At 42.9% G+C, this 25,870-nt stretch overlaps 1 protein-coding gene and 1 long non-coding RNA gene across 2 annotated transcripts in view; one reads left to right on the forward strand and one right to left on the reverse strand.

Moving 5' to 3' along the window:
- pio (zona pellucida domain-containing protein piopio) overlaps positions 1–25,870 on the forward strand; it is a 107,083-nt gene that overhangs the window by 15,699 nt on the left and 65,514 nt on the right. Inside the window, exon 3 of the mRNA XM_031977033.2 lies at positions 2,495–2,555. Coding sequence (XP_031832893.1) covers positions 2,495–2,555 — 61 coding nt within the window. The remainder of the gene's footprint in view (positions 1–2,494; positions 2,556–25,870) is intronic.
- The window catches only part of LOC116427088 (uncharacterized), a 92,833-nt gene continuing 67,002 nt past the window's right edge, over positions 40–25,870 (reverse strand). The window contains exon 3 of the long non-coding RNA XR_013000133.1: positions 40–281. This is a non-coding gene — a long non-coding RNA (uncharacterized LOC116427088). The remainder of the gene's footprint in view (positions 282–25,870) is intronic.

Raw genomic sequence — 25,870 nt, forward strand, 5'->3', positions numbered from 1 at the left:
TGCTGGAAATCTTGACCGCTTCACTGTGATGATGGATTAATAAGAAGTAAAAGGTAGTCCAGTTTGTAAATAATCTAGTCTACATACGAATAGCTAACAGGCCGCAAAGCGATTTTTGGTTCACAGTCAATAAAATGTCATGTTAACACCTTCATTTCCTCTTATCGGTACACAACACACAAGTTTCAATGCGTTGAACGTCGAGATTTCAAAGTGCATCATTTTTAAGAGAAAAAGTCATACACAGAAGTTGGCCATACCTGGTCTGCACATAGTATAACCTGTAAACGGTATAACAAAATCAAATCCAAATGAAACATCGAGCAGTTTGTTTGTGTCTTAAATCATCAAGGTCATCTATCGTAACCAATAAACGTATATATAAGTGTTTGCCGCCGTTAAAGCAACATTCTCTAATCCTCACCCCATCGAATCCAGTAAGAGAACAATACAAGCTCCCGGATCGAATTCGATAAATCTCGCTGAATGATTCGCGGAGACTATAACTATCGTCTTCCTGGTCGCGTCACGCGTATTTTCGATCACTATTCCCCGCGTTGCTGTCGAGCAGCCTTTATCCAAAGATAACGATGCAATTACCCGACGCATGTAACCGCTCGCTAATCATCGAACGGTCTTGCCGGCAGGCGTGTTTTACCGGATAGGGTAATTAGGATCGGGGCTCGCGGTAACACGCTCGCGACATAGCTCGGCTCGTCCTTTTTCCGTTATCCAATCAGCCTTCGCGCGATCGCCGCGTCTTTAAGACTTATTTACAACCTTGCCAGAACCGACGGCTCCGGTTACGCCGTCGAGATTAATCATCCGCCAGCGTCCGCCCGTTTCCTATTTATTTAACGCATCGTATGGAATATCGTCGTTCGTCACGGGCAAATCAATTTTTGCCCGTGAAACGATCTTGCCAGCTTTATCGGGAGATCTTCGATCTTGATCGATGATGCGCTGTTAAATCTATACGCAATTTCAGGCTCATTCATTCGGAAAACGAATAACGTGAAGTTTCATACAGATAGCTAATTAATGCCTTTAGAATTTGGTATCTAGACACGAATAGAATCATACGATTCTATAGATACAACGTTAGGAAACTTCCCGATGAAAACGGAGAAACTGGTTTCCTTTTGTTTCGTTCGAAGACGAACTGTTGCGCAACGCACGATAAAAAATCGTTTCCCCCCGTGTTGTTTGCTGTGTTCAAAGTAGTTACTCTCTTTGAGAGGAAACACGGTTCTTTTGATTCCACCGGCATTATTACCGGGAATGAAATCGCGAGTGATTAAAGGCACTCGAATCTCATTAAAAGGCGGCCCATTACTCGATGTAAATATAAGGGGTATAATAAATTCATGGTTAAGCATTCGATTTAGCGTGATTATCCGATAAAGAACATCCCAGCTAAATCATGTAAAATTGGCTTGCCGCGAAGCGGTCGGCCGGCCTTCGATCCAGCCCGATATTAAACTTTAATTGCTGAGAAACGCCTCGCGCTTTGTTCCACGCGATAAGATGCTTCCGATTGTCCTTAAAATTACGTTCCATCGACACCTTTTCCACGGGTCCGTTCGGTTAATAATTAAGGTTTAATCGACGCGAAACACGGCCGCGCTTCCACCGTAATAACTGTGCTGTACCCGCGTCATCGGTCGAATGATTCACGCGGAGGGCACCGGGGGAGACTGTATCAAGTGTTGCCTGACATTTCGATGCAAGGACTCCTCTCCCCCGGATCGATGATGCGGTCTTAATCGCGCGAGTCGATCGCGGATTCTGGAGATCGATAAATCGGTGCCTCGCTCACCCGGTTCAATTAGAACTTACCTTCGATTTGCACGATCGTTTTGAGTCGTCCCGACAAATCCCGATCGTAAATCCGAGGCCGGGAGGATGCGGCTTTCATTGGTTCGTTACTTTCGAAACGTCGAATAAATAACGCGCGTGGAAAGTTGAACATTCTGCGGGCGCACTGATTTTTCGTTAACGGTGCGGTTCGGTGGATCGCTACTTTGCGCGAGAGTGTAGTCGTTTTTATTTTTGATCGGTTAGGAATGCGAATGAAAGGGAAATTAAATGGCCGATCGAAAGGAAGCGAAATTGGAGTAAAGATCGAACGAAAGATTGTAATGGAAAGTTATCATTGCGATTATTGAAATTTAAATATAGTGGTATGATGTGCAATCGAAACGAAACGAGAGCAAAGAGTCAGAGATACAGATTCAAATAATAATAAATACCTGCTGCGTATCTGATGAAACGATTACGCGATTTCTTCCGTAGTTACATAAAAAAAAGTCGAGTCAACGAACGACAGAAGCACAGTCACTGTGATATAATGACTGAATATCTCTCTGTAAAAAGACTAGGATCAAGAGGGCAGGCTTTCGGAACGAGATCCCACGAGCCGGACCGTTTCCCTCCGGGATCTAGGAATAATCCCTGGCCGATCTAACGGACGCCGTTTATTTTTTTGTTCCAGATCACAATAGCGAGGCACAGCAGCACACACGCGGCCCAAATACCCCAGCAACCGGCGACGTGTGAGTACTGCTGCTTTCTAATTACCAGGCGCGGCGATAACTAATTATCCGGGGTCAATTAACGCGAGAAGCGGAGAACAGGTCGAAACGAGATGCAATCAGAAGTTTTTCCTATTTAGGCAGTTATTTAGGAAAGCAATCGGTTTTATATTCGGCGATTATTTCGGGAAAAAACTGTTAATATTTGCATCAATGAAATTTTTATGAAATGTCTGGAACTAATTAAGACTAATATATATATATATAAAATCTCGATATGTATGATGTCGAGACATATATAAAATATTGCGAGGCAATTAGAATTGAGACGTGTAAGTCGAAAGTTCTTTCAATAGTTGTAGAGTTAATTGTTGAATTAATTTATTCCGAGTACTATTTAGTTTCCATTTTGTCTGGGGAATTTTCACGTGAAAAAGGTGCTCGGCAAATAAAACGCGCCGCCGATTAGGATCGGATAATGCAGAAAGGAGAAAGAGAGGAGGGAAGAAGGTGGATTTCCATGAAACGTCCGCGCGCGTACGCTTTCTAACGGCACAATGGCGCGCCGCGATGACAATGATTCTAGGAACAATAACCGGCCTTTATGAACGCGACTAATTAGCTCGGCCGGGAGCGGCCGGTTGATTGATCGGGACGGTCAATTAATTACACGCGGCGGTAATTACCGGTGTCGTTCTCGGTATAGCTATCAACGACCAATTAGACCCGATATCTCAATCTTTGGCGATGCGCATTTCTTCTTTCGGCTCGAAGAGGATTTGATCGGTGATTGTGTTCCTCTGATTCTTTTTTGTTTTTTTTTTCCTTTTCTGGAATCTTGGTAATGACCGGAGATTAGTGTGTAGCTAAGGCAGTTTACTTTTTGTTTGTCGAGCCATTCGCGGATCGACGACGCCGAAGATCGGAGGACATTCAGATAAGATCTTTATCGACGGATACACGATCCTCCCTTTATTGCCTGGAAGATACTGGGATGAAAATTGAACCGTCCGTGGAAAATTAGTCCCGTAAAGATCGTCCCGTAGGAAATATAATTTCTCCAGAGTCGCAAGGAAGCTGGCTGATTTATCGCGTGTTCTCAAAGTCCGCAGATAATTAGCTAGAACGATCCCTTTATGAAGGGTTTGACGGAACGATCTGGGCGGACACGTCTGTCTAATTCCTTTTCATTAGCGGAGGGACGACACCGCGAATGTTTTAGACACGATAATCCGCACTCGACGCTTTAATTGAATCGGGAGCGCAGCGTTTGATAATAATAGAAGACGGTTCCGAGAGGCGAGCCTCGGACGCTCCCGTTAAAAGCGAACGTGATACCGGTGATTTGAACGCGTGGTCGGCCGCAAGCGTCACGCGAGCGACTTCGATGCGGGACACTGGCGCCAAGCGGAGAGCGACTTCGACGCGTGGTAATACACGAGCACAGCGCTCGGTGATTTCAACGCATGGTAATACGGATGTCACGCGAGTGATTTTCTTTGCGTGTCAACGTCGACGTCGGGATTTCCATTATACGGAGAATAAAAATCGTTTATTGCATTGTTAATTGACTTACGGTAAAAACTACACTAATGAAATACTAACATTGTTAATAAGTTAATTTAAAAAATTCATCTAAGAAATTCATTTTTAATCGTTCCCATCGAATCGGTTAGAACTATTATTGTTCGAACGTTTCATGTGTCGATACATTGTACAATATTTAATAGATATTTTGAATTGATTGAAAATAGCCTCTCGAGTGTGAAGGGTTGAGAACACTCCGAATCGCGTAGAGTTAAAATAGTCGTGTCTCGGAAGAGAGTCCGTAACACGGATAGTGAAACGACGCGTACCCTTGACAGTCAGTAGCGATTAATCGAACTCGTTCGTCGGATGCCGCGAGGATGATCGAAAGAAAGGGAAAAGAATGGTCAAGAAAGAGAGGCTTTCCAGACGAGCGACGACCTTCCTTGGAAGACATTGCTTTGCTGGAAGGTGAACGCAGCCGTGCGACCTAGATTCTCATATGGCTGACGAGGGAGAGAAAGAGAAAGAGAGAGAGAGAGAAAGAGAGGGAGGGAGGGAGAAAGGGTGAGAGGGCCGAGGAGCTGAGAGAAAGAAGACGGATAGAGAGGGAGGAGGAGACGAGAGCAAGACGAAACGAGATGACGATTATAAACGAGAGACGAGCACACGATTTCCTTCTCGACATCGATGCGAATCGAAAGTCCCTGTAACCGGCGGCCGAACACTTTCAGCCTTTTACCTTTTACCGTCCAGCTGCCCGCCGGAATTTCACCGTCACGTTACGCGATTTTACGAAAGGTCCCTTTCGAAACGATTTCCTGCTACGCCAGCGAGTTACACCCACGCGGAGGATTTATCTTGTAGATTGCGGGGTCGTGGTTTTTGTGAATTTTTGTTTCGGATAGATGACAATGGTGGTTCTTGTAGAAAAATTGGTTGAGATTTCTGGAGCAGCTGATTGGCACATGACGATTTCGATCGGTTTTTAGATTTTTAGTTTCTTTAGTTCCTGGATTATGGATTAGGAATTTCTCAGTGATTAACCCGTTGCGGTCCGAAGTGCTCTTGGTTTCTCACTTTGAGGTTCACGTTGACGTTAGTTCATTCAATTACAGTTTAATATGACGCTCTATTTATGATATTTATTTAAGAATATTTGGGAGTAATTGAATCGTTACCTTCAAATGGTACAATTGTGAGGCTACAAATAAATATAGAAAAAATTGTTAAAACAGGTGGAGGTCGCAATAAAATAGAATGTCGAGTCTGACTCGACATAGGACTGCTAAGGGTTAAATGTTCGGAAATATTCGATAAGATAAGAAATTAACACCGAGTAAAAAGGAAATTTTGAACATGGTTTCGTTTGTGTTACGACAGATTAGAGGTTCGCAGAAACACACGTAGCCTACTAATTACAGCAAGTAGATAAGGTCAGCTGTATACTGACACGTCAGTTGAGCTTCGAACGTCACACGAGTTTCGCAAAAACCGTTGCCGACTATCGATCTCCGATCTACGAAACGAAAGAGTTTACGATCATCTCCGGCTACAATGCAATGGATTTATGTCACGGTTCCACAATATTACGTCGTTTCGAGCAATCGATTAACGAGCCAACGCCGACAGCACCGGAACGCTGACGAATCAAAAGTGACCCGCGATTGCTCAACTTTTACTTCTTTGCCGGAGAATAGACTCCGCTGAAAACGCAACCAGCTCTGTTCCGCCCTGAAAATCAGCCAGATCGCGATCATTATACAGTTTGTCGTTTGGAAATCGCCGGCTGATGAAAATTTTCTCCGTAAATTGCTTGATCTCGAGCATCCTATGCATTTCCAACGTTCACACTCATATTATCATCAACGCGCAACTAAAGAACATCTAATAAAGAAATCTAATGAAAATACGACACAATTCCCTAACATTTCCCATTCAAAACGAACAACAAACACATGTTCAATCACAAAATTTACAAAATTTCCATTAACCCTTTACCACTACTGACGTCTACAGGCGTCGGTAAAACGTTATCAGCAATAATTGCAGTGAAGCTCGCTTGCATCAGACGTAAGTGATCCAATTCAACAATTACATCTTCTATTACTCATACATTATATAAACGTACTTATTTTCTAATTTAGTTTAATTCAATGTTTCCACAGTTTCAATACATTCTCTGAGCAATGCGCACCGAGGCAAAATCTGATAAGCAAAAAGTTAATATCGTTTCTTCATTTAAGCAATTTCAATCTCTACTAATGTTACGACACATTCCCATTAAACCGATAAAATAAATACCCGTCACACGAGTCAAAAGAAATTCGTTCGTTTCTCGATATCAAACGAATGCGTGTCCGTCTAATAACCATACATTACGAAACGCAGCACTTAATAGTGGAAGTCGTTGTCCGGCATTGTTCCCTTTGAAACGACTTTCCGCCGGCGGCATCGGCGTTCTCCAAATTCCGCGTCTCGGGGAAAAGTGATCACGCGACCACGGTCCCGTACGAAACGCGAGGATCGGCAGCGCGTCATTGTTCATCCGGCTGGTTTGCTCTCGAAGTGAAACCGCGCCTCGAAAGAAAGTGGTTTTTTCCCTCTGTCTCGCGCAGCCTCGCATGCGAAAGAGTTTCATTCTCTGCCCGCCGCCGCCGCCGTGGCTATTATATTCTCACCGTGAAGCATTGTCCTCGCCGCTGCGTTTTACGGGCTCTTCACCGTGCGCCGGCGACATCGTGAGTAAACATTTGACACAGTCTCCGTTTTGTGCCTCTCTTTCCCTCGGTTTTCAATCGTCTTTCCGGAGAGATGGATTCTGGTTGCTGATTGATCACCGCTCGTCAAATTAGTCGTATAATGAAAGTAATCACCCTAATGAAACGGAAATTGTATAGTTAAGATGCTTCAGAGTGATTGGTATCTTAATTATCTGTTTATATTTCTATTGAGAGTTGATACTAACATTATTAACTGATGTTTCGAAATTAATATTAACCCTTAGCAGGTTCTTTGTAATCTATCTACAACTGCAACTAATTTTTATAGTATTCCTAGCGAAAATGGGAAATGCTATAACATTTCTTCGATCTTTTATTTTCCTTCTGAGTACAAAATTTGGACGTGAAGAAAATCGAATAATTTTAGGGTAGTTTCTTTAACCGATTTGAGACCGATTGCACACCGTGTGTGCAATAATAATAATGAGCATTTATCAATTATTCTGAGTAAAGTAGTCGTCGAGATAGGACTCTTCTCGAATTAATAGTATCTGTAAAGTATAGAAAAACAAAATTTGGCATTAGTTTTGTTGCGTACCAGAAAAAGCAAAGCATTCTGTTTGGATTTTCGAAATCTACATTTTTAGAAAATATCAATGCAGGAACCCATATATCTAATTCCATTTTTCAAATCTATCACCAACAGCAATAGCATCGCCTTCTATTCATACTGCCTAAACGAAGCTTAAAATATTCATTAAAATATTTAATATTATAACTGGTGCAATATTGGAGCCTACAGAGTTCAAAGGGTTAAACAGCTCTTCGCATCTCTAGATCGAAGAAAATTCGTCGCAGAGGAAGCAAATTCGGGTGACGTGTCGACCGAAGTGTCAACTTGTCAACGGTTATATTCAGCGATTTGCCGTGTAATAGAAAAATGCTTTTCCATCGCGATTCCCCGATTAGATCGATACTATACACAATTGATCGCCGGCGATACAGTTACTCTTATTACCTTATTTTGTATTAGGCTGACGACATGTTTATTAGCGTCCTGATAAAAAAGGAATTTAAAAGAAGAAGTCGTTAGCGTCCCTGCCGAACAAGATTTCTTATTAATCCGAGGCCATAATTCGACGGCCAGACGAAAGAACTGGTAAATAAACTCGCGGACGAAGAACGGGAATACGACGATGGAAGATAGAAGACGGGAGGACGTACGCTAGACCGCAAATGACTAATTAATTACATAATGACGGCGTTAATAAAATTAATAAAAGATAAAGGACGGGAGGAAACACGGTTGGATAAACACGGCGAGCTAATCATATAATAACAGGATCGACCGGAGCAATGAGAGGCGCGCGTATTTAAATAGAAACGACTCCGTTGACTCTTCGCGCGGCGTTGACGATCGGAAACAGCCTCGCGGCGTCGCTCGTTTCTAATGCCAGTCGGATTTCTCAGTTTCTAACGCGTGTTGTCTTATGATTTCTTTGTTGGCCGCCTGGGAACCGTTCGTTTACTCGATTAACGAACACGCGAAAGATTTCCCTCTGCCTGACCGCACACGTTCACTTTTCATTCGCCTCTATCGCCCGGTCGCAGAAGGTAAACACCAAGGCCGCCGTTTCTGTTCCCGGCTGCTGTCTGTCCGTTCGGCGCGAGCTGAATTTCGCGATACGATCGTTCTTTCTGCGGGGAACCGGATCTAACCCTTTCCCGTACAATACAGTGTCGGTCTCGCGAGCAACTTCTCCAGCGGAAATTCGAAAAATTTATTTCATTCGACGATCGCGTAGGAACATAACTGCGTCGATGAAATTCGCATCCACAGTTCAAATATTATCTTTCTATCGGATGGATGGGGAATGTTTATTATATTCGACAATTATATTTACTCCGAAACTCGACAATCGGTAGGAGAAATATAATATTCAATTTAATGAAGAAATGAAACATTTACAGAAATCTACTCGAAATCTTGGATGCAAGTCTGACAAGGAACGACGATTCCATCCCATTTCGTTCCATCGGTGTCGTGAACGGTTCATTACGCTCGGACTCCCGATTTCCATGCCGATCGGGAGCGTATACGGTGCAACGGCACGGAAACATCTCCAATTTCCCCGAGCATAAATAATCCCTTACGTGTATTAAATTTTCGATAATTGGATGTATCATAAATGCATGAAATAAGGGAGCTGGCGAGTCCCGATGTAAAATTCCAGCGATCCATTAAGACTTTCATCAGACTCTAAACACGGTAAGGTCTCCATTGAACCGGCGGAGAAGAGTGTTGTTTAACGCGGCGCGGTTGCACGCGCAATAAATGCATAGAATGCGATATGCCGGTCCCGGGCCCGGTAATAGCATACGTATATAGTGTTAAATTTTATTAAAGTTCACGAGGCGGCGGTGGGGGCGGGTGGGGCGACAGGGGAGGAATCTTTTACGATCCCGGTAATTGCAGAACAAGAAATCAGAAACAGATCGCATCGAACCGCCACGGTGGATCTATCTATTAATACATCATCCCATTAGCCCGGACCCCGACAGATGGTGGAGGGACCGGTGGATCCCCCCGCGGTTCGATCGCGTAGATCTCGGCATTCGTCGTGGCGCCGTGACCTGCCTCAAGGTAACCTGTTCTCCCATGGCAAAAAGTTCAATTAATTATTCGTTTCCGACGGTTAACCCATTTGCATCGTTAATGCGCGGATGGGTCTACGGGCTACTCGCATTTTAGAGTCGGGATTGTCGATGAGCGGTCAATCGATATTACCGTAATAATTATTGTTATATTATCATAATACTATTATTACTATTGTATTATTATTGTTATATTGTTATTATTATTGCAATATTGTTATAATTATTGTCATTGATAATTAGCACACTAATATGACTTAATATTCATGCATTCCAACCGAATACAGATTTCTAGTGTCGCGATTGATCGTTCAATTATAATATAAAAAATATAAATTTGACGATGACAGTATTCATTTTATTATACGAAGCAAATTGGTTCTAATTTAGGTCGTAACCGAGTTCCACGTTGGTTAATGCGATAGCCACGTCGCTATCTCCCGGTCGGCACACGAATCCCAGTTTTCGAGTATCTCCTCCGATCCATCTTCAGCAATCTTCTATAATCTCGGCGAACGGAATCATTAAGGTACAAGATGATCCGTTTTATTCACAGCAATTACGTCGCGACGATAGCTCATCTCGGTCATGCCCGCTACATTATAGTAATTAGGAATTACGATCGAGAACCGAGCGTGTACAATGTTGCTCTCGATACGTTCGATCATCCGCTTGTTAATTAACGGCCGTGCCTTCCTCGTTTCCAGCGAATACACCGATGGATGCATTAAATCCGTAAATTAAGCGAAATATCACTTATACCGTATTCCAATCGGTACTTAAATCTGCATGAATTTTTTGCCAAAGTTTTCGTAAAATCACCGCGCCGGAGCACACCGAGTGTTGAAGTAAATTTTTAACTTAAATGTGAATCGAAATCTATGATCGATTAATCATTTTCGATCGGAAAATAGAACAAGTATCAATCAAACACACTAATCGAACAACTCGAGCAAAATGACGAAGAATTACACGTTCGTTTGAACAGCTGAATAATTAACCCCTCGCGGACGATGATTCTTTGAAATATACAAAACCTCCAACAGATGCAGCTAAATTATACATCAGTTGCTTAAATAATAGAAAAACAAAGGAAACTACTACTGACCTCTTGTCGTTCGAGTAACTGAAACATTCGTTTGCCACTTAGTCTCTTGAATATGAAAATTTCATTTTGCAATGTCGACGTTCGTCCGAAAAGGGTTAATTGTCCAAGAAAACCAGCGTTACCGCGCATATAATGTTACTTTATCGATTCACCGAGGAAGTTCCGAGTAAATCAGCTGTGTCATTCGAAGCGACGCCAAAGGAGAGACGGAGAAATAAGCGGTTTTCAGTCATCCGGTAGTTCCAGCGTTAAGGGGAACGATCGAGATCGAGGACGATCCTATCGAGGATGCGAGAACCTATTCGCTACGGGCCAGAACGCCGATATTAGGTGGTTAAGCGTCCTGCACGAGATCCACTCGAATAAATTCGCGTCTAACGGAACACGCACCGAGGAAGGAAGCGTCGTTGACCGCTTAATAATCCCGCGATCGTCATTAGCCAGGATCATTTATAACCCCCACCCCGTTTCCTATTTATGGTCCGAGCTGACCGTGGGTCGAGCCAGATAATTATGGATCCGCGGGACTTACAGTTACCGCGTTATTACGCGCATTACGCTGGAAATACGAATATTTCACGGGACCATGCTTTTCACCTATCTCGCAGGGGTCATTGAAAATAACGGTTGCCCCACTGCTGTTCCCTCTCGCTCGCGCGAGCGGCTCGATCGATCTCCCTGATCGCGGAATCTATGTTTTTTCGTCGTTTCCAACGCCTCGATCGGCCGCCATTATCTCGAGGAAATTTCGAAGCGTTCAACTCCTAATTGCTCCTTATCTTCAACGTTCAATTCGTCCGTCGATTAACCGACTCCTTAACTGCGATTCCTCGAGTATAAAGTACGGTTAGTTATTTCATAGAAATTCCGTGTTCTTCGTTTTATTTTCCAAGTTCGAGTTTTTAACATCCAGTTTCTCGAAAATCGACAGTACAATTAACGAACTCGCTGATTCACTCAAACTATAATTTCGAAAATCACTGATGTTTCCTTGGAAGGCGAAAGAAATTTAAGCAGACACAGTCCAACGATTTCTCGGTATTAAGGATAATAATCTTATCGAGTATCGAATGAATACAATGGGTCATCCGATGAATGCAGCAAATCTGTAACGATAGTCTCGAAGATTGCCGGTCATTAGTTTCGTTTCCGACCGTAGATCACTGTTTTGTGCTCCGATCTCCGTGGAACGAGTATTTTTCCACGCGAGCCGAACTTCTTCGCTTCAGGTAACTCGCATTACCCCTGAAGTAGCAATTACCAGTCACCGCACCGGCTGAAGAGTCATTCGGGATCTTGTAAATCTTGTTTGCCTCCCCCGGGGACCGAACGGCGAAATATTTTCCGAGATGAATCGAGCGAAGTTTCTTTGGTGACTCCGCACGACTTCTCGGCTAAACTACTTTGCCCGTGAAGTGGCAAAAACACGCTCAGCCGTGAGTGCCACTTAAGCCTTCATCGGATTCTTTAAATAACTACTTGATTGCTGAAGTGGGCAGCGTGTCTCACGCATCCGACGGCCAATCGCGCGAGCTTTCAGCGAATAGTTTTATGAAAGAGGAATTCTAATAACTGTACGAAGGGATCCAACGGGCTGCCCGGATTAATATTCTTATTCTTTCAATTACTTTTCCTATGGTTAAACCCATAATTAAGCCTCTGACAATAAAGGGACCGTCCATGCTTGGCGTTTCTTGCGTAATAAAACAGGAATTCTTTTGGGGAAAGAATCCTGGGAAACTCTTTACAGTTAGTATCCCCGTACTGTCGTTAACAATTTGCACACGCAAGGCTTTTCACCGAAGGTATCGAATAGTTTTCTATTAACCGACTAACTAACAGGAAACTGTGCATAAACGAAGGATCGTTGAAGACGCCAGACTTTAACTTGATTTTCCATTCATTAAACATTTGTGAATCTCTTAGGATTTATAATTGTGAGATCCTTCGAGCAACTTCTGCGCCTTTAGCAGTCTACAACCTTCGACTTGGCGATGATTAACTCGTGATTCGTTTCACACGTTAGATCGAAAGGAGAACTATGAAAAGCGATATCGATCTTTCCGTTTATTTTTCTATGCTAACGGAGGAGTTGCGAAATATCTCACGATCCTCGGGAATTATAGTCGAATCTATCAAGTCAATCGTTGAATCTAATTCCAACAAAATCCTTTTAAACTAAGAAAATCCAACAGAAAAACTACCGTACCAGTGAAAAGTCTCTACGCGCACTCCTGCGTTTGACTTCATTTTTCGATCGTATCACGCAAAAATCAAGATTTTTCAAATGAAATTCCACAGGATCAGTTAACAGGTTAACGTGCCACGGAAACTTCGGTTATCCTTGCTTATGAACTGTATTGATTTTTTCAGTAAAATAATAAGTTACATTCAGGTATTTGATGATTTTTTTGTAATTTGATATTGTTTCTTTGTGTTTACTGCTTTGTAACGGATACCACTAGCTGTAACCATGTATCCATTAAAAATATTTTATGAAAATAAAAAATTGGTGGTACACGTGGGACGGAATGTGTTAACAAAGAGCTAAGTCTCGCGAGGACGAAAACATTCCGCACCTCGCGGTGTCGTTCATCATCCGCCTCCCTCTCGTTCCTGCTCCGAGCTTCCAATTTCCCGCTCGTAAAAGTCGCCCATCCGCGGTTCGTTCGTCTTTAATTAACCGCGTCACCGTAATCCCCGGTCACGGCGGATCCTCGTCGAGTCCGATCCCCGCGCAGCTCTCCGTTCGCGAAGATGATTTTCGCGCGGACGAGATCCCTTTGTCTCTCGACTGGCCGGCCGGGAATTATCGACCGTACGATCGGGAGATCCTCGAACGCTAATCAACGCGTTAATTAGAAGCCAGTTGCCCGTTGGTCACTGCCCGGCAGCCACGGAGCACAGGAGCGTTAGACGTCGTTCGAGTTTTTGCGTTAGACACCTTCGCGCGACGTCACAGATTTTCGAGCTTCGTTTTATCGCGCTCTTTAAGAATCGGACGTAGTTTTTAACGCTATAAAATTGAAGGTTTATGGGACGCATGGTGGTAATCGAATGGCCATCTTTGCAGGTCTTTTTAAGGGTGTCGTGTTCGAGAGGTCTCCGAGGAAGATATATTATACTGGCTCCGAGCGGATGATTTTTTGTTTAATTAGAGGTCTATCGGGATTCTTTTTCTGGTAATTGATGGAGCAACGAGGCCTGGTCGCGAGTATCTCGTCTAGTTTTTACGGAGGTGTTCTTTTCGCCGGGTTTCAGCCGAGAAGGATCTGTTGTCCGATGAATATACACTGCGCAGCTGCTACGCGAGAGGACTCGTGTAGCTTTCAAGTAGCACTCGTTCGATTAAAAACTGCGAAAAATCTCGTCAAGGTCCGAACGGGCAGCTCTCTCCAGTCCATTTCACATAAAGTGTCCCCTCGTTTAACCGAGAGCCCATGGAAGCCCTTCATCCTCCAATAACAATCACACTCTCGACAGCTCCTGGTTCCGAAGGACTCGCCGGTGTCCGAGAGAAGATCCTCCCGTCCAATCAGGGAATCAATCGAAATTCTTCGGCCAATAAAGGCCGGCGTATTATCGATCCGCAACCTCAGGCTCACCCAGTTTCCGAGAAATATATCCCCTTCGTTCGAGTTCGTAAAACTCCGCGACGGCGCGGGGATCATAAAAGTATCAATCTCAAACCTCAAGCTCACCTAGTTTCCGAGAAGCGCGCGCATCCTCTCCGGCGAGCTGTATGGTGAAGTTCATAAAAATTTCCCCGCTGGAATAATTAGAATATCGAGATGCAACCAGAGACGTCTCGCCCAGTTTCCGAGAAGACATTCTCCGGTTGCCGGCAAAAAATCCTCCATTAACATCCGCCGGGGAACACGAAGAAAGAGAGAACCGCAATGTCGGAACTGTTACGCGAAATACGGCGAATCGACGGAATGGAAAAAAATCGAATGTTAACGCACCGCATTATACTGGTTTGCGTCCACCACGGTGGTCGTCGATGACGTTGCTGTATCGCTGTGAAATAAGGGGATGATGTTGCACGAAGGTGTTTAATAATGGTGTAACATCGTGTAACTTTTACGGTGTTACGGTCTGGTTATTATCTAAATCCTATGATTTTGAATCTCAACAATTTTAACATTTACTCATTCAAACGTTCAAACGTTCAAACGTCCAAACACTCAAATATACAAACATTCAAACATTCAAACATTCAAACATTCAAACATTCAAACCTTCAAACATTCAAACATTCAAACATTCAAACATTCAAACCTTCAAACATTCAAACACTCAAACACTCAAACACTCAAAAACTCAAACACTCAAACATTCAAACATTTAAACATTCAGAAATTCTACATTTCCAGCTCTAAACTCACAAACCACAAAGAGTTACAAGAACTGTTGCACTTCGCGAAGTATCTCTCTGCGATGGCGTGGTCCTTGACCACGACAGAAACACTAAAAAGAGACAGAGAGGAAAGACAACGGATTCGCCAGGCAGAAAAACCGCAAGGCGTAGGATCATCGTACGCCCCAGGAATACCGTTCCCGCGAGTCCGAACACCGATAACGGGACAGAGCTCGTGTAGAATCCACGGGCACAATTCGTCCGGTGCCGTTTTCCGTTCTCTCTCTACGTATATAACGCGCGAGAATCAATTTGGCGGTGCCGGACGGCCCCGTTAGACACGTACATAGGATACTTACGTAAGTACGTGCGCGATGATGGTGAAACGAGCGTTCAAATGCCCGGCGATTTGCCTCGGACATGGTTCAATGTTTCGGCTTTTTATTCTGCCAACTCGCTCGTCACGGAAACCACTGACGGGATAATTAACGTGCCGGGTGGGAAGCTAGACGAGTGTTAGATGTAACGATCGCTTCTTATTTCGGGATTCGAAGCTCGGTTTCTTGGATATAGGATCCTTTTCAGAACTATGACGAAGAATGAACGTTAAATTGTGCTAAATAAATGAGCTAAAACGTGTAGCACTTATAATACAATTGAATATATAATTAAATATACTTCGCAACATCCTCGATGCACGTAGCATCAAATTCCAGAAGAAAAGAAGCTATACAATGAACAAATATCCTATCGCAAAGAGTCTGAAGAAAATCCACAGGAATGCGAAGATCAAAGTGAACAATCGCGTCCGAGACGCAAGACAAAGAGCAGGGAAACGTTTCCCGGAACAACCGCAGGCATCGAGAAGCAGAAAACGTGCTTCGACAAAACCCGAGACGTAACGCGCTGGATACCGGCCATTAGACGAGTGCGCGCAGAAGAGGAATCGCGCAGCTGCCTTGATTTTTCCGTAAAACCATTCGCGGGGAGAGAGTTTCGCAGGAAAAACGAGGACGATCAAGGGAAACGTGGCGAATCGAAGGGACGCAAGCTTCCGTAGAAGGGACGCGACGGATCGTGACGGTCGAGGGAGCCAAAGCCGGGACCAGGGCCATCGATCACGCGGCCGATCGCGCGGAAGATCGCTTCTCGAGTGATTCATTGTCCACCGTGTTGGATCTTGATCGTGACTTATACCGTGGTTTTACACGAGTCCCTGGAATCTCTCTTTGTTCGGGATTGGACAAATAGCGGCCGATGGAGGAGGGAATAGGGGAGAACAGCGGAATCGTCATCGCCGCGTTGGGAGATCAAGGATGGGAATGTCGATCCGCGAGAATATCGATCCTTCCGCGCGGATGATGGGAAGAGAGATGATACCTTGGAATCGTTGCGTGGCATTCCCTCTGCGTGGGAGGCTCGGATATTTACTTGGAGACGAAGTCAACGGATGGGAAAATTGATATCTGGAGGAACGAAGAAGGACGCTTCGCCTGAAGGATCTTCGCATCGATTATCCTCGAATCGTTTCGTGTGAACGTTCGGCCGACGTTCGTAAGATTCCCGAGGACTCGGGACGCCGAGTGTTTTAATTGAATTGTTTCGTTATTGGATCGATCGAAGTGGAAGATGGATAGAGGAACGTCCGAAGCGTTCGAACGTGAGTTTTTCTAATTAGAGGAACGGGAATTCTAATTGTATAGAAGACGCGGCGGTTCGACTGGCCGGGGATTTAATTATTAAAGCGTTAATTATTATATCTGACGCTATTGCGTACAGGGAGAGGACGGAAGAAGGATCTAAGGTTTCACGGAACGTGGATGTTCAGCGGTACGGGATTTACAAGCGTTGGAATAGGAATGCATCAAGCGGCCGGCCGATGAAAAAAAAGTACCGCCGTCGCGTCGCGAACGTCCAGGAATAAAGGATGCGGTTATTAATATAGGAATTTATCATCCGGCCCGGCTGGGAATAAAGAAAACCGGGAAAAAAACAGAATTCTGCGGCTTAATGGGACATGGGCCTCGAGCATTAGAGGATCGCAGGCAGTAAACCAGGAACTTATCTAACTAAAAGCGGAGGAATTTTAATGTCAGCCGGAACGCGGATAGCTCCAGTAATAAAGGATTTAGGTACTAAAACGGGAATTTATGATCTTATCAGGCGAACAGAGGAGCGGGGAAAAATCCGCCTGGAACTTTATGAAGCGTAGTTCTTCATAAATACTGAATCGGAGATGTTAAAGGTGGAATTTATCTAACTCGGGCCAAGGGAATTTTAATACCGAGAGATCCAGAAACTACGGAGCCTTGGACGCCGCGAAGCTTCTTTTATCATTTAGGAACAAAACATCAGTGGAGATTTACATGTACAAGTGAAAACTTGATATTGATAATTGAACGAATCAATCAGCGTTTTGATATTGAAGTACGGCTACAATCCTTCATAGAGATCTAATCAATTCAATTGCCTGAGCATCGCAGGTATTCCTTACACTTAGGAAGACTAAACCTTTCATCAATCCTTTCATCGGACAATTCATTTAAAATGAGGAAATTCCTCGAGGAAATTATATACAGGAAAATGAATATTTCCATCATATCGAAGACTTAGATACTAAACAATTTGAAAACCCTTCAGGACACACCGCTGCCTGTTCCGTAATTAAGAGTTGTAATCGGCGGTTGAGCATACACTATATATATATATATATACGTCCCTTCTCTCTTTAACGCACGAGAAGAGTAACGTTTCGATAATGGCCGCTAATTACGGGAAAATTGCACCGTGGAAGGCTCCGATCGATGGTAACTGCAGCGGGAAATTCCGGCTCGGTTATTACGGTACAAGTCACCGAACTATCCGGACACGTTTTCCCCTGCCGCGTGGAATCGCGATCGATTATCGTTCTCATTTGGAATGGGACTGGACGCGGCTCGTTTTTCTATGAAAAGAACACTTTGACAAAGCGGGCAGGCGAGCGAGCGAGCGAGCGATTGCCGCAATTTGCTCGAGAACATTGATCGAACCGATAACGCCGACGGATGTCTTAAGCAACGACGGAACGACGGTTCACCGGGGATCTATTTGTAGTTTCTTTTTGCTCGCGGAGTATTCTCGTTATTGAAGATTAGAGACGATTATCGGAAAATTACTATTGGAAGAGCCGGAGACCTGAGTCCTTTCATGCAAACTCGGAGAACCGCAAGCGGGGGTCAGAGGTTGCTGAAGAGTAATGTGCGAACCGTGTTACCTCTTTTCCCAGTTGCGTTTTCCGTAGGATTCGCTTGGGTATCTGTGTTTCGAGACCTCGCGGCGGAACCGGAAGCTATAGAAAACTCATGTTTTCCTTGGGCTTTCGCAACGCGCAATGAAAATTCGGATAAACACGGAAACGGCGTGTCTTGACATCTTGAACCCAGATCTTCAACCTACTCAAATTCTCTTTCTTACAATTCTCACTTTCGAAAGAGACAAACTTGGAATTGTAAAAGTAGCTTCACGCTTCAAATTGAAGCGATTTTAATTGTATTTATATTGTTCCTCGATTGTTCACCGAAATCACAATAACTCAAACTACCGACAACTTTTCATTACCCTTTATGATTTCTTTCGCTGTACTCGACAGAACTGTCTCATTCTTTATTATTCCTTGCAAAAGGTACAAAATTCCATGCTCATTCTACGTCTACGTTTCCTCCGAAGTATCACAATTCGTAATGGAAAACTAATATTTCATTTGAACGTGAATTGACAGTCATATTGAATTCTACTTGAAACATCCACCACGATTTAATTTTCTTAAACAAATTGCGAAGATGCATGGATTCAAATTTCGATTGGTTTCTATCTTAGGGCGCACGCATTACTCAAGCCTCCAGATTTATGCATTTCAATTTATAATATAATTATTTCACATTTACGAGCCATTATTTCTACCATACTAGAAACGAACGAAGCCTAAGGTGCAGGCGAGACTGCAAATCTAGATAGAGGATCGGTCGGTTTTCAAGAACAGAGATAACGAGTGCCGTTCGCCGATGATCGATACCGTCCTCTATGATAGCGATCTCGCGTGGAGGAGCACGCGAGCAATCGGTGCGTTCTCGAGGAGGATGGATCCCGGGGCTGGTCGAAAGTGGGTCGAACGTTTTTCATCTTGGCTCGCGCCGCTGGCCATTGTTGTCGGGAGTTGCGGCCAGTTGCGTATCGTTGTGGCAACAACCGCTCGCTCCTTAATTAGGGGACGCGGTGCTGGTTTATCTTTCGACTGGCCGGATCATCGTTTCCGATAAAAGATCGATCGGAACGACGGATCGCCTTTGACCCTTGGTTGTCTCGCGTTCCGATCCGCGAATAGAAGTTGCCGATAATTAGACGGATTTTTGTACACTCATGAGATACACGGTAGCATAGAATGCGAGGAAATATCTAAAATATCTAAAATATAACACTGTTCATGATATTTCTTGAGAAATAGTCTCCATGGTAAGGTAAGCAACAATACTTACAAGATTGTAAGAACAATACTTATAATTGCTGTAATATAAATACTAATTATTATATTATAATTGCTATAATACTTGCTATATAAATACTAAGAAGATTGTAAGAACAATACTTATAATTGCAAGAAAAATCTTCTATCACGCCTTTATCGAAAGATCATTACTTCTAAAAGCCTTATTTCCTATGTTTCCCTGAAAAATGGTCAACCACTGACACCAGGTCAGTTACTAGTGCCTTTATTTTAGTCCCATTTTTCTAATTATATTTTAACCAGTTAACTGTGGAATTTAGTTGGTAAAACTTCTCGTTCTGCGTGCAATAAAATCGAAAAATGAAAGATCAAAGCGAAACAAAGAAGAATTACATGTTTATGTGAAAAAATAAAGAATTTATTGCAGAAAAAATTAGTATCATGTCAAGCTTTACGATGACGTGTATACTCGTCAAACACAGTTAAATAGTTAAAGAATTCAAATGTGCATAGAGATCCAAAGATTTGAAGATTCCAAACAGAATTCAAACAAAAATCCATCGTTTCCCAGGAGTTTCTTCCACGAATATATTCACGAATTGCCGTGGCAGTTCGTTCACCACCTGTAGAAGGTTCGCAGTAACAGAACCAGCAATTAGGATCGTTAGAGCCTGGTGGCCGCTTTTCTGAGCGAGCAGGGTCCAGTCACAGAAAAAGAATCCGCAGGTATATCCAGCGGCATTAATAAAGTTGCAAATGTTAACGGTTCACCTTTCACGTGTATCTACTTATCCGCGACTCCGTTAACGCGTCGATCGCCGAATCACCGCTCATCGATGTTCTCGACGACCGAAATGATTTTATTAATAGGACAAGGACCTCTTAACTGTTTTACCGAATCCACGAACAACGATGTCAAACCTGAATAACTTCTTTGAATCTTCTCTGGTTCTATGGTTTCAATAAAACTCGGCTCGCTCGAGGGAAGGGGAGAAGAATTTCGCGTGCCAGAATGGTACATTTGGCTGAAACGTTTCTAGCAAAAATAATGGCGATTCATAACGGTCCGCCGCGCCGGGCTCTGCTCCGAGCGCGATGACCGTGGTGGTAGCCTCTTACGGTAGAGTTACGGTAATCTTCGTTACTATTCCGCACCTCGGTGCAACCAGTCGTTCCTTCCTGCGATCGTTAAGCCGCGTCCCCACTGGCCGGCAAGTATCCAACCGACGATCGTAACATTTATACAGATACACCGTTACCAAACGACTTCCTGATGAATTTAAATTACAAACTCGCGATGATACCGAACGTTTTGTTGATCGAATTATTGGATATAAAACACTACCTTCGATATCTCGGTTAACACCTTGCTTTATGATTTATTTCGTAACTACGATCGACGCTATTTCATCGTTCATAATTTATTAGGAAAAGAAACAAATTTTCATGCGTAATCTACGACTTCCTTTACTCCAAAGGTTAACGATCGATAGTAGAAAAGTAATATTTAATTTATATTTAATAAATAACACTTAGGTCTCTCGCATACAGTTTAAAATTTTCATCACCAGTCTGATACGATATTGTAGGTTAAGAGGTTAATACTCTGACTGCCGAGTAAACACTTATCAAAACTCGTATGCAGTGGAAACAGGTTTTTTAATGCAGTAGGAATTAAAAAGTCAAGATTCTTTATAACGATCAATCTAGTATTTTATATCTCATACATTCAACGATATTCGGTTTGTTTGATACGTTCAGAAAATTGGTGTTTATATAAAGAATTCACCCAAGTTCGGGACATGTGATAGTTAAAGTGTTCAAGAAGAAGAGAAAATTCTTCAGGAATATTTAACACGTTGAGTGCCATATGAGTTACTGATGACTGATGCTTTTAAATTACTTGAAAACAATCGTAATTTGGTTGGTATTAATCTAATGATTGTAGTGCTAAATAATGATTAATTGTTCCTACGTTTCGTTGCTACAAAAGAATAACTACTAAAAAAATGCACGATGCACGAAATGGGAAAAAATATAATATCAAAATATTTGATTGAACTGTGTTGTCATTATTGCATGGTTATCTTGCTAAACGTCGCTGCTTTAGGTTGCATTACTTCTAATAGGAACACTTTTTCAAATAAGCATCGTTTTATTGAGTGAATTATAGTAATTCGATTTCAACGCGTTAAAAGTTTGAACCGTTAGAAGATTTACGAGTCTGAATTTTCGATAGATTCAGAAGTTGGAACCTCTTAACCTGTTAATTGTAGAATCTTTGAAAAATCTCTAATTGTATGGGCAATAAAGTTAAACAATGAAGCGTATACTTGTCAAACGCAGGAGATATGCACCTATGATATGTGTGAATGAAAAATTAAAGCAAAATGAAGAAGAATTACATGTTTATCTGAAGAAATAAATAACTCATCATTGAAAAACTTATCATTTTGAATTTCAAGATGACGTGTATACTCGTCGAACGCAGTTAACTGGTTAAAGAAAATTGCATTGTTTTGATTATCGATGAATAGTGCGTTTTTAGAGGATCCCTGACAAAGAAATAGATTTCCACGAGTGTGAACGGGTCTTAAACTCGACCGATCGTCTCGGGAATGCGAGGAGATCGCCGATCCTCCAATTTTCCCCAAGGCCAGCTAAATTACGTCGGCACGCCGCGGCGAGTGGAATCGTTTCCTGGGAAATCGTGTTTCCTTCGGCGGGATCGTTCGAATCATGGACACCGTTCCGCGAATCGCGCGATCGCGAACGCGATTCGACCAATTTCGCTGGAATCTCCGTTGGAATCGCTTCCGCGCGACTCCCCCATTCGTCCAGAGGGGTCCTTTAATAACTACGGACGGAACTCGGGATCGTTTTACCTTTTGTTTCCATCCAGTGCTCTCCACTGCAGGCCCTTTGTGGGAATCAAGTACCGTAAAGCAGTTTCACGTCTTCCGAGAAATGTTAGACGACAATTTTGGATTCGGTTTCATCGCTTTTAGCCTTTTCCAGACGAAGTTCCTTTGAAACATACGAAACCTTCAGCAGACGCAGCTAAATTATATATCGATTACTTAAATAATAGCAGAAAAGGAAACTACTTGCCGATCTTCTGCGGTTCCATTAATTAACCAATTAATTGTGTTTGACGAGTATACACGTCATCGTAAAGCTTGACATGGTATCAATTCTTTCAGCGATGAATTCCTTATTTTTTCACATATACATGTAATTCTTCTTTGTTTCGCTTTGATCTTTCATTAACCCTTTACACTCGCAAGCCTATCACTAGAAATATTCAACATTTTTGAATAAGTGATATAGGACACTCCTTCAAACGAAGTGAACGAGAGAACACACATAAGTTCAGAACCAAAGTTACTACTTCAATATTTCACATATTTATAGATGACACGAAGCTTAATATTCTGTGTAGGACTTTACAATTTCGGTATATCGAATCAAATGGTGACTGAGAGTCACCTCTCGAGTGCAAAGGGTTAAAATATACTCTACGTTCATTCGTCTTGCGTCCGATGAGTACACGCTCCATTTTCTTATTTTATTGCGCGCAGAGCGAGAGATTTTTCCAACTAAATTCCACAGTTAACTGGTTAAATCGTCTCTTTGCGACTTAGTCTTCCGAATACGAAAATTTCGTCTCGCCGAAATGACGATATTCAGTGAATGGTTAACTGTTCTATAACAGTATGTCGAACTATGAGAATTTTGCATTGCATGAATGTAAACGTTTCCTTTTTGTAGATATAAATAGAATATTGTTTCGTTAATGTTTGGAGTAAACATGGACATAGAAAGAGCATCGAATTCTTTTCTTTCTTCGACGAAGTTATTAACGATGGAGTAGTTTCGAAATGTTAAATTCGAAAGAACGATTAATGGAATAAAATTGTCATTCGAATGACCAGAACGGTAAACTGGATGAGAACACCGTGTATATACAGTGTCGTGCGATACGCTCGTTGCAAGTTACGGGCGAATTTTACACGGATAAGCGCCACAGCTGCGCGGATAATCTGGAATACCGGATGATCCAGATCACAGCCGGTTTTTCCGATCTCGTTAGTGGTACAGGGTGCTTTACGAGTTCACCGTCGGTTGAAACGCTTCAATGTCCACCGGGACTGGTTCTTCTTGTTCTGCACACGGTACACGTCCGTCTTATGCAAGTGGAATGGTAATCTCGATACGGACACCGATTCGTCGAGTGAATCCCGTGCGTCATCTCGATCACGCGGCAGCGCCATTTAAAAAGATCCACGAGAAGATAAAAGATGAGAATCGCCTAATTTACGAGAGAAAAATTTGCGAAAGTAACCTTCCAATTCCTCGAGGTCCAAAAGCAAATCCATAAAATTGAACGATAAATCCCAATATTTAAGAAACTCGAGATCCCTATTCCAAAATCCATTCAATATCCACTAAAGACTCGCTTCGTCTACTCGAACGAGGGCACAACACGTTTCATCTTCGCTACTGACTCGCAGAACCCAATTACATTCCCTAACGATCGTCCAATTAACCTCTTGCCCTGAAACATCGCATCAGTCCGATGGGGAATATATCAAATAGAATTGAACAAATATAAACATCATTCAATTCTTCCAACTCCGAATTGAATACTACTTTCTAATCGTAAGACGTCCGAGTAAATATAGACACAGATAATAAGCGTAGAACGTTCCTCTGTCCCTAATGAATGATGAACAATAAAATATCTCTGTCGAGCGCAAGTGGGAAAGACATCATAGTCGAGGTGTTAACTAACCGAACCTTTTAAATTCACTTCGCGGAGAGCCAATCCGCGAGGATAGTTCGCTCGATCGACGATCTTATTACTCAGCTCGAAAAAAAACCTTCTTCGATCCGAATAGCGCAGCGCCGATGATGTATTCATAGCTGCCGGCGGCGCTTCCTGTTCGGAATCCAATCCCGGTGCTAAATGGAAACATTATCCGGAGATGTTTCATACATATGTAAACGAGCGGTAATAGAATCGGCATGATTTAGGGGCGATCCTCCGGCCGCGGGGTTTACGTGTGATCAGTTCGAGCCGCAGATCCCCGGGGTAAGCCCTGTTTTCCGTTAAGCCGCCGCTCCCGGGATCGGGGATAATCGCGGCAATTATTCGTAACGCCGTCGCGTAATATCCGTTCATCGAGTCGTAACGAGAGGCCGGAAAGGCGACTCCGTGGAATAATCGAGCGCGGTTAATAAATCTTCTTGCCGGTCGGTCGCCCTTCCTCTTTGATCAACCTTGGGAACACGTCCGCGATGACGGGGATGCGTTGCACGCTGCGTAATTGCGGTTTTCCTGTTAGCAGCTATTGTTGCTATCTGCGCGTGATCGTGTCTTAGAGATTCGGATTCTGCAGGGAGATTTGAGGAATTATTGGAACGCAGCTTGCGTTTTATTGCGATAGGATTCGCGATTCGGCGTTGGGGAAGTGAATTCGATGGGAATTTGATGAACTCTGTAGTTTGGTTGATGTTTGAGGATTGGGAGGTTTGGGGAACTTGGTTGGTGTTGGAGATATTTAGGGAATACGGTAGAAGCTTGAGAATATCGGAATGTTGAGGGGATATGGTAGAACTTGATGAATAGTGCAGATCTTGATGGATATTAGAGAATTTGGAGTGACGCGGTAGAATTTGGAGAACGTTGAGGAACTTGGCGAGTGTTAGAGAGTTTCAAGGAGTTTGGAGAACATTGGAGAATTTCGAGAAATTTGGAGAATGGCACAGATCTTGATAGATATTAGAGAATTTAGGGCGACACGATAGAATTTCGAGAACATTGAGAAACTTGGCAAGTGTTAGAGAGTTTCAAGAAATTTGGAGAACGCGATGATTGTTTGAAGATTTGTAGAACATCCCAGAACTCCTCGAACACCGTGTAAAGCATAAAGAAAAACTGAGCAACGCTAGTACATTGTAAAGCTATTTAATTGCTTGAGCGGACTACACTAGATAGTGTATCTTAATTGTAATTACCGAATATGAAATTCAGTTGAATAAAGATAACCCACGCAATGAATCACTGCGTCCGATCGTTACGCGGATCGGATGTATGTAAATACGTAAACGCGTAGAGAATAAGAAAAGGAAAGGAAGGGAAGGATTTAGTCGGGAGGATGTTGAGCGCGGAACTGAATCAACGTGTAACACAATTCTGTTCGTATCGCGTTCATTAGCAGCCGAGTGTGAACAATTTAATCGGTTACAATAAAGATTCAGTTACGCTGGCTAAGAGCGGGCTAATTGAATCGCTAAACATCCTAGATTAAGAATCGATAATTACTTGACGATTTCTGCCACCTTAATCTTTGCACTCCACGAGTTCTTCTATTTGCAGTGCCGGGTTCATTAGTATCGAATTCTAGAATTCATTTCTACGAAAAAGACTCTCAACGCTATCATTCTCCGTAACAAACAACATTGATTTACTTTATATTC

This window comes from Nomia melanderi, chromosome 14 (assembly GCF_051020985.1).
Source record: "Nomia melanderi isolate GNS246 chromosome 14, iyNomMela1, whole genome shotgun sequence".
Classification (NCBI taxonomy): Eukaryota; Metazoa; Arthropoda; class Insecta; order Hymenoptera; family Halictidae; genus Nomia; species Nomia melanderi.